Below are 16,874 nucleotides of genomic sequence, written 5' to 3' on the forward strand. Positions count from 1 at the left end.
TCCAGTATTAAGTTATAAGGGCATCTTGTGTCCCATCATTTTCATCACAAGTAACAGCCTAATATCCCATAATATGTGGGATATATTGATGCTAATTGGTTGTTCTAACTGAGTTGGTAAAGATTGGTTTCTTCATATATTTATATAATTAGTAGAGAAGTATATTTTGAGCATATTGCACCAACAGATTTAGCATCAACGTTCATATGTGTATTATGATTTGTAAAAAGAACTAGCCCTTTACAGCCAATCAGGTTTCCATTTATTGTAATTTTATCAAAGATTGAAAATTGGCTATGGGTTCTTTCTCTTTTGTATATTACTCTTGGCCTTATAAAACATATATCATAGGCTATATTTTCCTTATTTTATTATTGACTGAAGAAAAATATACTTCAAGGCAAACATATAAATATACTTCAGCTAATATTATTCCAGTTAAATCAAAGCTAAGTAAAGTAAGTTAATTTGAACTGTGTTATAATTAAAGTGTGATATGTTAAAGGGGTGCAGCAATGTGTTCCCAGAAATTTAGGAACATTTACCTTTGGGAACAGATTTGTTTTTCTACAGATTGTAGGCTAGTCAGCACATGGTATGGAAAATGTGACGGTGGAAATTTCATCATTTGTACCTCAGCTGTGAGTTCTGTCATCTTGACATATCCTGTAATATAGCACACACACTCTTTAAACAGTGATTCTGGAGGTGTGTTTCTTCACCAGTTTCTTTGCTAGGCTGCAATATCCCTGTATTTTTAACCATTTGCTTTTCCTTTCTATAGGCTTTCCAGGATACCCAGGAGTTGCCAAGGCTGGCATACCTGGATCCCAAGGTCCTCCTGGTTACACTGGTCCTCAAGGACAGCAGGGGCTTCCAGGCCAAGCAGGCGTTCCAGGATTCTGTGAAGCCAGGGACTGTGGTATCAGTTCTCCATCAATGCTGGCGGAACAGGGGCTTAGAAAAGTGTTTTGAATGAAATACAGAAATGCTCACAAGAGGACAAGATAACTGCATCAGTTTGTTCTCTCTTTTTGGAGTCACCAAGGATCTGTAGAGAAATTACGAGTGACGTTCACAGACATGCAGATAAAACAGGAAGATCCTGACACATAAACAGTTTCTGAATATTCAGTCCATTTGCTGGTTACATAAATTGACCTTGTATGATACTTCCACCATTTTTTGACATGTTGGGAAAAAAAGGGAATAGTAGGGCATTTCCTTCTCCTGGATAAATATAGTAACAGAAAGAGAAAGCACAGCAGTTCAAATTGCATAATTCCATGTCAAATTATTTTGCTTGGATTGACATATTGTACAAAGTTCTCCAATAAAAAGAGTTTAATGAAGTTCTTCATATTGCAGCTGGAGTTTAGTGGAACTATCCTGCTCTGTAGGTGAAGAAAATATTATTTTTATTGTAATTAAATTAATTGTCCCTCGCTAAGTAGGGGTTACCTTTACTAAAACGTGTGCTGTTTTTATTAATAAAATATGTAGCCTGGCCTTGTCATTGCTGCAAATACTAGTTGCCTGGGTGGCATCAGAATTGACCCAGGTGAAATACAGTATGGATCAAGTAAAGTCAGATCTTTTAACCTGCTTGGTTCCAGTTCAGCAATTCAGAATGTTTTCAAGCTTTGGATCAGCCTGATAGCCAGGGAACATTTTAAAGTGTTACTAAACCTAGGACCCTGCATTCCCTATGTCTGGTCTCCCACAGAACACACAACATGGAAGTGCAATTATTTTAGTAACTATAAACTGCTAAATACCTTTTCTCATCAGCAGTTAGAGCAGTAATGTGACTTCAGCTGAGCAGTGGTTAAAGCTTGTGGGAGGAGTTTCCATTTTGCTCTAGGAGGTTGCAAGACCCCTGACCTCTGTCTAGAAAGTGCTGATTGGCCCTCATTCACTCTCCCAAGAAAAAAAGGAAACCTCTCTAACAATACACACTGAACTGATCATGTGCAGAGTGATCCCACATGATATGTCTTATCAGGAGATAAGAGGGGGTACTGGAAGAAGGGGAGGATCAGAGAAGTCAGGATCAAACAACATTTTTACACAATGCAGAGGATTAGGTTCCACAATGAGTTTAACAAGCATGCTTTACTGCAAATACAGACTGATTTTACTCTTGTGGGTTTAGTAACACGTTAAGTATAAGGTCGACAATGGCAGCCTACAGAATTTTCCAATGTCAGATTTTCCTGTAAGGTGATATTATCCTAGATCAGGTGACCTTTTATCAGACTGTTGCTTTACATAACAGTGGGATAGTTATATGGCAAATAGGCTGTTCACCATGTGTACAGCGATACATACAATCATACTGTAATAATGACTATGATGTTCTTTATTCCATGTATTCTCAGGAAGGGAGACCAACTTTTCTAGAAACCCATTGTGTTAAATGTGAAACCCTTTTGATTTTCCACTGTTAAACCTATGAAACACAGTGGGTAAAGCAATGAAAAGAGCGACCAGGAGTGTAATCTGGGGTTTACATATCAAACTGCCATCATGATGACGGGGGCTATGCAAAGCGTGATATATATATATATATTTTTTTAATATTGAAAAACAATAAAAATAAGTGTCCAGAGAACAACGTAGACATTTTGTTTAAAGTATAAAACATCCTCTAATTTACCAATTTACACAGTAGCTATCTTTAAATTGCAAGTAGTGTAGACCCCAATTTTATCATTATGCAATTTACACTGTACTTATGTGATTCAATTGCGTGCTTATGATGAAACTCTTAAACTGCTGAAAATACAACAAAATCTCCATTGTCAGAAATCATGATTAAGTCCCTTTTGTCGGACATATTGAAAGACAATGTCCCTTTATTGTTCATCACTAGGCTTCCACTCTCAGCACCTTACTGCTAGAAAGCAGTATGACATCCATAAACAAAAAATCATTAGTATGATGCTTAGCAATCCTTAAATTCTTTGGCTGTATTAGTTTTCTTTTTTTTTCCCCTTTATTTTCATCAGGTGATCCAGCTAAAAAACACAATTCCTGTCTTAGGGTGTCTCCAATCTGGATGAAGTAGCAACAAAGACAACTTTGGGCAGCAGCATTGTCAATCTGTGGAGAGGATAGTGTTAGATGTACTTGCAGATTTAGAGGGATTTAACTAACAAATAAAGCCAAACTCCAGTTCACATTTTTTAAAGAACAGTTTTTTTCCCTTTGGGATAAAGGTTTTACATAAATGAATAAAAGCTGATAATTGCAAGCCCCACTCTGTCAGTTCTAAACGATTTGTCCCAACCCTCTTACAGCCCCTTTTCCTGGAAAGCTTGGTCTGTTGAAGGAAGTTGAAAAATAACAGACTTACTGGCCGCATGAAGTCGGGATCTTTCCCCAGCCTGGACCGGCTGAGTGACGTCAGCTGAAAACAGGTCATAGGAGTGCAGAATGAACTGCACTCATGTGATCCACAGGAGAAGTACAGCCAAAGGAGCTTTGGCTGTACTTCTCCTTTAAGAAAATGTAAGTTGCAATACAATACATTTTTTATTTTGGGTTTAATACAGCTTTTATATTATGGGTGAAGTTTTATTTTAAAACTTACTTCCACAGCTTGAGTAGAAAATGTTGTCTCTTGCCAGCATGCTGCACTGCTCTTACTATCTGCATGGAAGCACAGGTTGGTCTGCATAGGTTCAACATGACCTCTAGCTCTGACTCAACAGGCACATGTCAAACCTCTACAGAGAGACCCCTGTTTCCACACAGAGAGCAAGGGTCCTTCTGTGCAGCATGCTGGCAGGGCACATGCTTTTTTACTCTGCTGTGACTGCTTTTTAAGTGAAGTAAATTGTATATTTTGGGATGTCTTTTGTTTTGATGCACCTGAAAATTAATTTGGGCTTTAAAGTGTTACTAAACCCAGAACCCTGCATTCACTTTATCTGGTCTCCCACAGTACACAGAACATGGAAATGCGATTATTTTAGCAAATATAAACTGCTAAATACCTTTTCTCATCAGCAGTTAGATCAGTCTTGTGACTTTTATCAGTGTCCAGCAGAGCACTGGTTAAAGCTTGTAGGAGGAGTTTTCCTTCTCCACTGATTGTCCTATGAGGCTGCAGGACCCCTGACCCTCTCTAGCAATACACACCAAGTTGAACTTGTACAGCTTGCCCCCAAGGCTCTGTTCTGTCAGCTGATGGATTGGGGACTGTGGAAAAAGGGGAGGATCAGAGAAGACAGGATCAAACAGCCTTTATACACAATGCAGAGGATTAACACCTTAGCTTCCACAGTGAATATAACAAACATGCTTATACAGACTGATTTTACTGTTGTGGGTTTAGTAACACTTTAACTGTCCAATTAGCAGGCTGAGGGCAGGAAGATGACCAGTGAAGTAGAAACTCTGCAACTAGTTTATCCTAAAGTTTCTCATGACTGTGATTCCTCAGGAAAACGATGCTGCCTCTTTTGGAGGTCTTATTGTTACTTGAGATGTAACCTGTGTCTAAGGTTTCTGCTTCGCAGATTAAACTCCTATGTTCTAAATCAAGGTGATTACTATATTTAAATGCAGACTTTCTTCAGAATGTGCGTGACAATATCTTTGAGTTACTTAAATACAGTCATATGGTGACTTTTATGACAAAACGTAAACGGACACTATAATACATTTAAATAACAGCCTGTCAGACTTAGCTTTCATGGTAACTGGGAAGATTAAAATTGTCCTTGAAGAGCTGATTTGTTGTTAGTGCTACATAGAAAAACTATTATCTAAGTTTCTATGCCGTGCTGTCTACTTTAACATTTTATTTGTTTTATACCAAAAACAAACTTTGTAATTTTGCTTAGAAATACCAAAGCATTATATTTTATAATAATCTGTTTTTACAGGCAATGAAGTATAGTTAAATAAGACTTTCATTTTTGCTCTTGTGGGTTTTTTATTATAATAAGGTGCATTTAGATAGAAGAAAGATAAAATAATAAATGCCTCCCCTTGATTATAAAGTAAAATAAACAGTCTGTGGTAGTCATGATAAGGATTAACTTTGTTTGTATTATCAGCATGTTGAGTATATTTGCTTCAGAGTAGATGTAAAACTAATTGCAACAGACCTTGTTTTCCCCTAAAGAAAATTTGTGCATAGACCATAGAAACTTCACATACCTTAAAGATACCAATGTGCTGCTGAAAATGGTTTCCTCTTGGGACTCCCTGTTACAGTGTCAGGGTCAACACCATCTTGTATTTTTCCTGGAAAACCAGGTATAGGTGATAGACATTATTCAGCGAACACTCCACCTAGATTTCAAACCTGTTCTTTTACTTTGCCTCTGATTCATCCTCTTTTATCATGATCTCCCCTGTAGATTGGGACACTGCTAAGAAAACATATAGCCAGAGCATATCAGTGCTCTTTTGTCAGTTTGGGGTCTACATATAAAAAATTTGCTGTGCAGATGTCTTAAGCATTCGCACAAACACCACAAATGATTGCCGAATTGTTTTTAATATGATTATCTCCTGTTATTGTCAGCTCCATCTAGTGCAGTGGTTCTCAACCTTCCTAATGCCACGACCCTTTAATACAGTTCCTCATGTTATGGTGACCCCCCAACCATAAAATTCTTTACCCAGTAATTATAATTCATGAGTGTCATTTTACCTTCAATACGGCTGCTTTCAACACAGTAGCTGCTTTCAACACAGTAGCTGCTTTCAACACAGCAGCTGCTTTCAACACAGCAGCTGCTTTCTACACAGTAGCTGCTCTGTACACATCGGAAATATGTGTTTTCCGATGGTCTTAGGCGACCCCTGTGAAAGGGTCGTTTGACCCCCAAAGGGGTCGCGACCCACAGGTTGAGAACCACTGATCTATTGACTATAAAGTTGTATTTTCCTGAAATACCTTAAAAATTACACATTATGGCCACTATACAGAGCTGATGATCACAAAAGATAATCATGTTACAAACAATATTGCAATCATTTGTGGTGCTTGGGTGAATACTTAAAATGGTTCTAAAGCATGTACATTTTTTTTACCTTAATAAATTCCCTGAATAAAGGTAAAAAATGTCCCAGTGTTTGTATCGCCCCCTCACCCCCTTTTATACTGCAAAGAACAAAGGTATACCACTCAGGCAAACAATCCAGATCAATCCACAACAGGTGCGGGCTCTGGCTCGCCACCACACACAATGCAATAGGAAGAAGGGTCAGGTTAGACGAATATAGTGTGTATTTATTGATCCATAGGACACACAAAACACCAGGACATGAATACAGGACATGTTAACGCGTTTCACTGCAATTTTGTTGTTTTATTTGTTATGATTAAGCGTGAGATCGTGTGAAACGCGTTAACAGGTCCTGTATTCATGTCCTTGTTTTTTGTGTGTCCTATGGATCCTGACCCTTCTTCCTATTGCCCCTTTTATACTTACTGAGCCTGATCTTGATCCAGCACTGTGTCCATTTGCAGTGGCTCTCTCTTCTCTCTCTGCTCACAGAGTCAGCATTGGGAGCCATTGCTGCTGCTGTCAATCAAATCCTGTGAGCAGAGAGCTGAGGGCAGGGCTGAGTCAGCATGACTCGGAATTGAGCCCTCAGGTGTTCCACCATGGGCTTCCTATGGTGGCAGAGAAGAGGAGGAGCCAAGAGCGCTGGTGGGGGACCTCAGAACAGAAGGTTCGGGGCCACTCTGTGAAAGGAGCAGGTAAGTATAACATGTTTGTTTTTTAATTAAAAAAATACCTTTGCGAATGCTTTAACACATCTGCACATCATTTTTTTTTATGCATAGACCCTTTGTGATTACAATCAACAGCCTGTCAGGGTGCAAGACAGACTGCATAGTATTCTGGAAATGATGGAAATTCTAGATTGGTTTACTGTTTGGTATAGAGAGAGATTGTTTGAGAGGTCCTAAGTTACAGGCCCAGGACACTTAAAAACCATGACTTTTCTCATGTTCAAGCTGCCACTTGCCCATCTTTTGCAGTGATAGTATGAATTTGTGCACCTTGAAAGGGACAAGTTTAGCATAATTCAAGGTGGGGATAAAACTGTCTTGATTTTACATTTCTGGAAAATAACATGCACAGTATGTAACATCTAATGTGCAGCACAGTATAATGCCAATGGTCAATTAAAAGATCAAATATGTGTAGCTCTTACCTCCGAAGGAGCTACTGATGTATGGGTTCTCTGATTCCACATGGCAATGACCCATTCTGGCAATGACACACTCTCTGACACATCATGGCTGAAGAAGGAAAATAGGTTCAGGTTACTCCCAAACAGGCAACAAAAATGGCAACAGCAGTAGACAGCCACAAAGTAAAGCAAATTTGTACAGTACAACAACATTTGTAAATCAAGTATTTCTGGGTCCCAACCACAACCAGATACCTGAACCCTGACTCTTGGGGGACCCTAAATATAAGTAATACTCGTCTAGAGGTTAAAAGTCTCAGAGTCTTTCTATGACCCTTCCCAGTGACCAGTGTGGTACTAGACGTTGGCTAGCACTGTGGCCCAGAGTCCTGCAATGAAACGCTCAAAAAATTTGTGATCCAACAGTAGGGGGGTGAAAATCCAAAAACTAAAGATAAAATTAGAGCGATACTGTCCCTTTAACAGGAGGGTAATGATGTTGTGGTCAGCAGACTCTCATTACTATACAGTCCAATGTGAAGCCTCCTATATTTCTCTGGTGTCCAAAACCCTGAATGCTCAAAAGCTGCTTCCTGCGAAATCCATGGTGATGGCGACAACTCTGGACTCTGTAGCAACAACCTTTTATGAAGACAGTGGTGCCCCTCACCTCCAGCTCTCTGGGTCCCTCTGATAGTAGTGGCCTCCAAGAGAGTGTAGAAGCACAGCCCCACTCCAATATAACAGTGAGCTCTGGGCGTAAGTGTTTCCAAGCCAGCAGTCCTCTAACCTTCTCTCCTTACCCTTCATGTGAGGCTCCCTGAGCCTAGGCTTCTCCTTTCATTCTCCTCCTCTCCCTAGCATACTTTACTCCTGGAACTTGTAAGTTGTCCTACCAAGTCTCTCTTAATGTAGAGTTTCCAGGTGAGGACTACATACTTCACAAATCCCTGCAGCCTCCAGTAGTCCTTCAGCTAGGGGCTGACTTTCCACTCTCCAGGGTGCTCTGCAGCCAGTCACTGCCCTCCTGCTGTCCTGGGTGGTAGGTGGGACCTTCTTTTAGCAGCTGCAAACATGTTGCCTTTTCCTCCTCTTCTCCAGTCACAGCTGCTTTGCACATCCATTGCCATGGAGGGAGAGATTATTTAAAAAAAAGCAGTGTCACTGTGACATCAACTAAATGTAAATCTGAAATGAAAAATATGCAGATTCTTACAGAGGTTTTAAATGTTTGTGTACCTCTCACACCCACATACGTATAGGAATAATTTTTATAAAATGTTGTTTCTTAGTTGTGATCACCATCATTTTCCAGTGGTATAATCCAGTAGGGATCACAGGAAAAGCAAGGCAAGCTAGAATTCAATTTTTCAGCATGGACCTCTTCTTTAGCAACTCAAACACATGCCCCGGCCAGATAGAATCTGTCATCCCGTCAACATGTTTTGTGTCTCCTCTCAGATGCATGCATCTGATTGATTGCCAAAGGAGCATTATAGCAAGTAACTGTAACTGCTCAACCCTCTGCAGTCCTCCATTCCAAGTGGAAGATCTACTCTCAGACATTCCTGAACTGCAACACCTATCATTTATTATCACCCACAGATCACAATCATATATGAGAATGGGGGGCATATGTTCACAACAGGGGCGGACTGACAACTCATGGGGCCCCCGGGCAATAGGGCATCATGGGGCCCCTGTGTCCTTGCCCAAACTCAAAAAAGCCTATGAAAAAGGTACCAGGGGCATCTCATGGAGTCCCCTACTGACCCCAGGCCCTCGGGCCGTGCCCGAGTTTCCAAATGGTCAGTCCGCCCCTGGTTCACAACAAAATGCAACTGCATTGCTAATACCAGCTGTATGCCATTCACTATAGTGGGTGCTTGGAGAAGAACGTTGCTGAAGTAAATAATGGCAACCTCTCGAAACAACAGTACCTGCTGATAGGCATAGGGGTTTTCTATATCTAATTAACCTGTGAACTGTTAAAGGCTCCACTGGTTTTCTTACATATTTGCCAACCCACAAGTAGAAATAAATAGGTTACGATTTATGAAATTATTCAAAATATATCTCTCCTTATGCTCTAATTTTATTTTAAAAAGCCAAACATGTAATCCAAAAGGGTCTGATCCCATAATGAGTTTTTTCTTAACCATTGCAGCTCCAGAAGGTTTTCCCATCTTCCTGACCAGGCCATTTTTTGCTATTCGGCACTGCGCTATTTCAACTGGTAATTGTGTGGTCATGCAACGCTGTAACCAAACAAAATTTATGTCCTTTTTTTTCAGACTAAAACAGCTTTCTTTTGGTGTTATTTGATCACCACTGGATTTTTTATTTTTTGTGATATAAACGAAAAAAAAATCAAAATTTTGAAAAAAAAAGATTTTTTGCTTTATAAAAAAATATCCATTAAACTCAAAGTTAGTAAAAAATTTAGGCCAAAATGTTTTCTGCTACATGTTTTTGGTAAAAATACAATACATGTATAATAATTGGCTTGTGTGAAAGTTATAGCGTCTACAAACTATGGTATATACTGTATATTGGCATTTACGCAGCTTTTACTTTCTGACTATCTATCACATTTCTTGAAGTGCTAACATGCCAGGGCAGTACAACACCCCCCCCCCCCAAATGACCTTTTTGGGAAAGTAGACATCCCAAGGAATTTGCTGAGAGGCATTTTGAGTCCATGGAAGATTTTATTTTTTGCCACAAAATTTTGGAAAATTACAAAAAAAAATTTTTTTCACACAAAGTTGTCACTTATATGATATATTGCTCAGGCATGCTATGGGTATGTGTGCAATAACACCCCTAAACACATTCTGCTACTTCTCCCTTGTATGTGGATCCCACATGTGCAATACATTTTGGCAGCCTAGCTACATACAGGCCCCAAAAATTCAATGACCACCTCCAGGATTTCAAAGGGCATATTTCCTCGTGTCACTTCCTCACTACCTATCACAGATTTGGAGGCCCTAAAATGCTAGGATAATACAAACACCCCCCCCCCAAATTACCCCTTCTTGGAAAGTAGACACCCCAAGGAAATCAATAAGAGGCATGGTGAGTATTTTTCAGATATCATGTTTTGTCACAGGGTTTTGAAAAAGAAAAAAAGAAAATAAAAAATACATTTGTTTTCTTTCTTCATATTCCAAAAACATGTGACAACAAGCTAGACCTGCAAAATACTCACCATGCCCCTTAGCAAATATCTTGGGGTGTCTACTTTTCAAAAAGGGTCATTTAGGGGGTTGCTTCTACTATCCTGGAAATTCAGGCCCAACATTAGAAGCTTATGCCACACATCACTCACTATTTCAGCCACTTGAAGACCAAACCTTTTCTGACAATTTTTGTTTACATGATTTACAATTTTACTTTAAACCCCCAAACATTATATATTTTTTTAAATTAAAGGCCCTAGAGAATAAAACAGTGGGTGTTGCATTTTTTTATGTCACACAATGTTTGTGCAGCAATTTTTCAAACACGCATTTTTTGGATAAAATACAAATTTTTTTATTTTAATGGACAAAAACACAATATATTGCTTAATTACGCATACCTATGCGACAAACTACGTACGTTTTTAACATCCATAGGTAACATTTTAGAAGCCTTTGCAGGTTACCACTTTAGGTTTACAAAGGAGTCCTAGTGCTAGAATTACTGACGTTTGTGGTAATACCTCACATGCATGGTGCAATCTCTGTTTACATACCAACACGGGACCAACGCTTGCCTTTGCACGCAAGCAGAAGGCGGGGGGGTTATTTTTTTTTTTCACTGACAATTTCACCTTTTCATTTTTCTTTTACTTTTGTTATCACAGGGAATGTATATATCCCCTTTGATAGCAATAGGCAGTGACAGGTACTCTTTTTTGAGAAATCTGGGGTCTATTAGACTCTAAATCTCTCCTCTGCTCTTAAAACATCTGATCACACCATGACCCTGAGTGTGATAGTGTGCGGGCAATCTAACACTATCTGACCCTGGCTGGGAGGGGAGCTAACTGACCCTGACAGTATCTGATATCATCAGTGGAAAATTCTATATACTGACACTGTACTAAAGGCACTAGCTGGGTGACTGTGATCAAAGGGTTATTAACCACTTCAAGTCTGGACACTTTTACCCCCTTCCTGACCAGGCCAATTTTCAGCTTTCAGTGCTATCACACTTTGAATGACAATTGTGCGGTCGTGCAACACTGTACCCATATTAATTTTTTAGCATTTTTTTGAGACAGATAAAGCTTTATTTTGGTGGTATTTATTCACCACTGGAATGTTAATTTTTTTTGCTATGTAAATGAAAAAGTCCAAAAATTTTCAAAAAAAGTGTCTTTCTTATAAAATTTTGCAAATAAATAATATTTCATAATAAATCTTGGCCAAAAATGTATTCTGTTATCTTTTTAGTAAAAAAAAATAACCCAAATTAGTTTATAACCAAAAATTATAATTTTTAAACATATTGTTTTACATTTTTTTTATATTTTTTTTTTTTTTTTTTTGCATACTGTCACCCTAGCAGTACAGTGTTACCATGGTGACACTGTACTACTTGTGGGGGGTGATGAATATTTTTTTTTTTTTTACACTGATTGCTTTTACACCCATAAAGGCTGTAAAAGCAATCATTTCTCCTTCTCTCTGGCTGCATTCTTGCAGCCATTGAGAACTACTGTGTGATCTGTGATTGGCCAATCAGTGATCACATGATGGGGACCTCACACAGAGGTCCTGTACGACGATCGGTGTTCCACTATGTCTGGAGGACACAGCGGGCACCGGATCCTGGTGCTGCATGCTCCCAGGGAGCACGCACAAGCAGGGGGCGGGGAGGCCGTTTATAAACGGCCACCCGACCCTGCACTGCCACCGTCAAGCCGTTTATATACAATGGCCAGAAGGGAGGTTGTTAAGGATGATCAACGGGTTAAATGTGCTACTCTAACGTGTGTTTAAAATGAAGTGCTTTTACTCACAGTGTGGTGTTCTCTCTTCTCTCCCTGGACCAACAGGGGGGCAGTGGGGGGGGGGGGGGTGCATGCATGTGCGTTCACACCTGGAAATAGAAAGTGACATAAGGGTACGTTGTGGGCGGGCGGTCGACAACTAGTTAAAATAAATAAATAAATACATTTTTTCTCAATTTTTTTTACTGTTTTTTAAAAATACTTTCGTCAGAGTAGTTCAATGTTTACATAGTAACATTGTACTGCTCTGGGGGGTGATCAGGGATTTTTTTTTTTTTTACACTTTGCATCGCATGAGCAAAAAGATTATTGCTCCTGTAATGCAGTGCTTGCTTTGAATTGTCATGAATGGTATAAGTTCATGACAGTTCAAAGTAATAGTGATCTTTGATTGGCTTTAGCTAAACACATGGTACAGGGTGCAGTGATTGCCCCATGAATCAGATTGATTCATAACAGCTTTGCAAACATTGTAGTCATGCGATCACATGATCACCGGGTCCCGATTACCACGCAGGGGAGAGCGGTTCATGGCCATCTGTGTTGGTACAGCCACAGCGACCTACCAGTACGTCACTGTGCCTGTACCTGCCGCCCATCCGTGGTACAATAAGGGCGGGTGGACGGGAAGTGGTTAATTAAAAAATTCATATAAGGAGCAAAGCTGTCCCACAGCATCAAATTATTTTAGCTACAAAATAAATGAATCTCACAGAGAATGTAGTAAAGCTTCCATTATATAAAAAAATAACCAAAAGTTGTAAAAAGGAGCATGAGAAATTTCACAGAATGCCTCACTCAGAGCAGATAGGACTTAAGCTGGCAAACAATTGTAAACATTTTTTTGTTTTAAAAACTTTCAATCAACGTTCTTTAGTGGGGGTGAAAACAATGTTCGTTTTTTACCACAGTGACATGAAAATTTTTAAAGAGCAAGATGGAAATATTGTCTTGACTGAATTAATTTCTATCAGTGTATGTGGTTTTCATTCAGGATGTCCATTCATTCCAAAAACAGATATTAAAAGCAAATAACATTTTGAAGTATAGTACAAACAGTATGAACAACATTATTCAAGTCTTCAAATGTACTGAGAATTTTTTTTGTTGTCATTTTCCAAAGACTTGTGGCAAAAAATAAAATCTTCCATGCACTCAACATGCCTCTCAACAAGCACCTTGGAGTATCTACTTTACGAAAAGGGGTTGTTTGGGAAGGGGGGGTTGTGTTTGTACTATCCTGACATTTCAAGGCCTCCACAACTGTGATAGGTAGTTAGGAAATGAAGTGGGGGAATTTGAAAGCCTGAAGGTGGTCCTTGATTTTCACCCCTGTGAGGAGCTAGGCTTTCAAAAAGTCTCACACATGTGATATCCCCATACTCAGGTGAAGTAGCAGAATGTGTTTTGGGGAATAATCCCATATATACCCATGACATGTATGAGAAATATCTAATTAAAGTACACAACTTTCTGTAAAGAAAAAAGTACTTTTTTTTTCCTTTTTCATTGTTTTTTGGCCCCTGCAAGTGACTAGGTTTATACAAGAACTTGCAGGTCATGTTTTGAGGTGTAATTCCACATATGCCCATGGCATGTGTGAGAAATATCTCATTAAACTGACAATTTTGTGTTAATAAAAGGGAACAAATTTTGGATGTTTGTACAACAATCTTTTTAGCCAGCATGGGATCTGTGCTTATATTACCCTAGCCAATTGTGGGAACTGTTTAGCTACAGCTTTATGTTGAAATTGCTTTGTATATGATTCTTACCCAAGCATCTTTTGGATCCCATGGCAGATTTGTGCACCATGATGAGTTAGTTTGAGATCTGTCCTGATTAGCATGGTTGTTTGGTATCCACCTTGATTAGCATTGTAGTCTCTTGTATACATTTGACCATCTGTCTCCTTGCCCCCCTTTTTTGACATATTTCACATGATGATGGTTTCACTGCCAACCGCCTGGCCTCCTTGATACTCCGGTGCCTGCCCAGGGGGTATTTTGCATACTCGCTGTGCACAAACATGTATGTTGCCACTGCTATTCTTCTCATGTGTCCTGAAGAAGCAGAAACGGGAAACGCATTGACTCGTGAGAACTTATTTCCACTTAACAGTCCCTTATTAGGCAGCCAGCTGTGTGAATATATTGTATGACATATGTAATGTGGCAAATAAGTTGCAGTGGTTTACTAAGCTGTGCAATCAAGTATAAGTTGTTTATAGTTGACCATTTTTCTTTTGGGTCTGAAAAGTATTTTAATGTTTTGTAATAAAATATTGTATGTTGTTATGTACCATTGGGTTGGTTCCCTTTCATGCCAGTAAAATCTGATACTTAAATTTAAAGATTTTAGAGACATATACTTGGATGTGGCATTCGAGCGGCATTTAACTATCTATGTACTGAGAATTTGTGTTCTAATGTTCATATGAATTTTCATACAAACATTTTCAAAATTTTCCTAGTGTATGTCCAGTTTAACACACATCTCCATTTAGCAGTCTCATGTTCCTTTCTTTACCACCAACTAGATCTCAAAATATCGAAATTCCTTCAGGGAAGACAATATTTCCAACTGCAACTAAAGGAACATTCCACATTTTTCCAGGACCACCATGACCATAGTTTTAAAGGTCCTTGTCCACATTCCCACGCTTCCTACTCGGCAGAAACACAGTTTAAAGCTAGCTGGAGATAACATCTGGATGAGGCTAAAAGGACAACATTATCTGCAAATGGAAGATATATCAAAGCCCTTCTAAGTACAGTTGGATTTGTAACTTATAATATAAAAGGCATGCATTTTTTAATGTTTCTATCAGCTTTTATTTGTCTAATTTTGTATTTTAATAGAAATGATACATAGTTTGGATATGCAAAGAAGGAACTGACATGCTGACTGCCTGCCGGATATATTGAAGTTTTTATAGGTTTATTTAACCTTACAGAATTGCATATAGAACTGTAGGTGCTGGAATACACAGCAGTGGAAGTAGAAGCTAGCTTAGCAGTGACCATCAGTTACAATAACACTTGTGAACATAAGCAGTAAATCACACAAATTTTGCAGAGAAGGTGATATTTGGACATTCAGTTTGGCTTTTGGCAGTGTCTCCCTGAACAAGCAGAAACTAGTACAAGAAATAACACCCAGATGTGTCTTCATTTCAATTTTCCTCCTAAATATTTGGATAGTGCATACATGATATTACACAGTGAAGGTTATACTATATGAGAAATTTGGCTACATTCATACGTCCATTGTAGAGGAATTGGCCTTATAAGTTATTCTAACATTTGTTTTGCTATGATTGCAAAGGGGAAATTTAGTTTTCCTTTAGTTTTTTTTTAAATATACATGTGATAGAGATCAACCTAAGGTAAATATCAGTGTTTGCCAATGTTTGTTTTACATGCTGGGAAGTGCACTGCTATTTTTCAGGAGGAATTCCCGTAAATAGGTTAATTTTTCTTAGGCACAATTCATATTTCTAGATTTTCTCTATAGCAAGACAAATCTATACTTTTTAAGTCCAGGTCCACTTTAAAGTGTTCTTCTGCTTTGCCTTTGCAGGATTACCATTTAGCCCTATTGATTCTAGGTCCAGATTAGATAATTGGCCACTATAATGGCTTATTAGTGTTAGCCACTTTATCATGATAACTAATACAGCTCAGTTTAGAGCCCAAATCCCCCCCCCCCCCCATGTGTTTTTTACAACCTATTGTGATTAATTTTTTTTAATCTTTGAAAAGTGATTGTGGATTGTTATTGAGAGAGCAGCTGAAAGGCATTCAGGAGTTGAATGCTGCTGTTTCCCAATTCCCTGTTTTTTTACAGGCTAAGAGGGATTTCCAATGAGACTGGAAAATGCTAGACTCACATTTGTGGCACAGACCCCTTCATTTGAAAGAGTCGTATTCTATGGCAGTACGTGAAGAAAAGCAGCACAGTGGCTAAGTGGTTAGCACTTCTGTCTAGAAGCACTAGGGTCATCTATTGCATGGCACCAACTGCACGGAATTGCATGTTCTCCCTGTGCATGTGTGGGTTTCCTCGGTGTACTCTGGTTTCTTCCCACACTCCAAAGACATGCTAGTAGATAAATTGGCCCTAGTATGTGTAAGGGACCTTAGATTGTAAGCTTCTTGAGGGCAGGGTCTGATGTGAATTTACAATATATATATATATATATACATATATATATATGTTGACATGAATTTTTTATAAACGGTGTACGTATTTATATAAAAAAACATCATTAGTAATAACGGTCACAAGCTCTATGCATTTCTTTAGTCCCAATCCATGCCTGAGAAATCTGTAGATATTTTTGATTGCTCATTATGTTTGTATAAATCACCCTGCATTTTGAAGTAACCTTTTTCTTTTTCAGAAATCAGAAACATTTGAACTGTACGTCTTACAAAGAGCTTACTAGTACAATTCAGTAAATAAAGATTCTGCTCCAGTCTATCTTCAGAGACCCAGTTATTCCTCCACAGGGTACTGTCATCTTGCCGTTCTCAAAGTATAAAGTGAAACACAGGCTGCATGTCAAACAAGCTGTTGTCTTTCATATGACAGTCATATGTTTCTGCATAAATCTGCAGCTAGGTGTGCTTAGAAACAGCTTACAAAAGTAAAAATCCTCATACCAGAAACAGGGTTGTACGGTTGTACAGTTTGGGGA

At 38.8% G+C, this 16,874-nt stretch overlaps 1 protein-coding gene across 1 annotated transcript in view; it reads left to right on the forward strand.

Moving 5' to 3' along the window:
• The window catches only part of LOC149442042 (uncharacterized), a 158,377-nt gene extending 156,905 nt beyond the window's left edge, over positions 1-1,472 (forward strand). The window contains exon 29 of the mRNA XM_089656583.1: positions 785-1,472. Coding sequence (XP_089512709.1) covers positions 785-975 — 191 coding nt within the window. The 3' untranslated portion in view covers positions 976-1,472. The remainder of the gene's footprint in view (positions 1-784) is intronic.
• The last annotated feature ends 15,402 nt before the right edge of the window (positions 1,473-16,874 follow it).

This window comes from Staurois parvus, unplaced genomic scaffold (genome assembly GCF_062004578.1).
Source record: "Staurois parvus isolate SC_StPar_1 unplaced genomic scaffold, SC_StPar_1.0 ptg000919l, whole genome shotgun sequence".
NCBI classification, from domain to species: Eukaryota; Metazoa; Chordata; class Amphibia; order Anura; family Ranidae; genus Staurois; species Staurois parvus.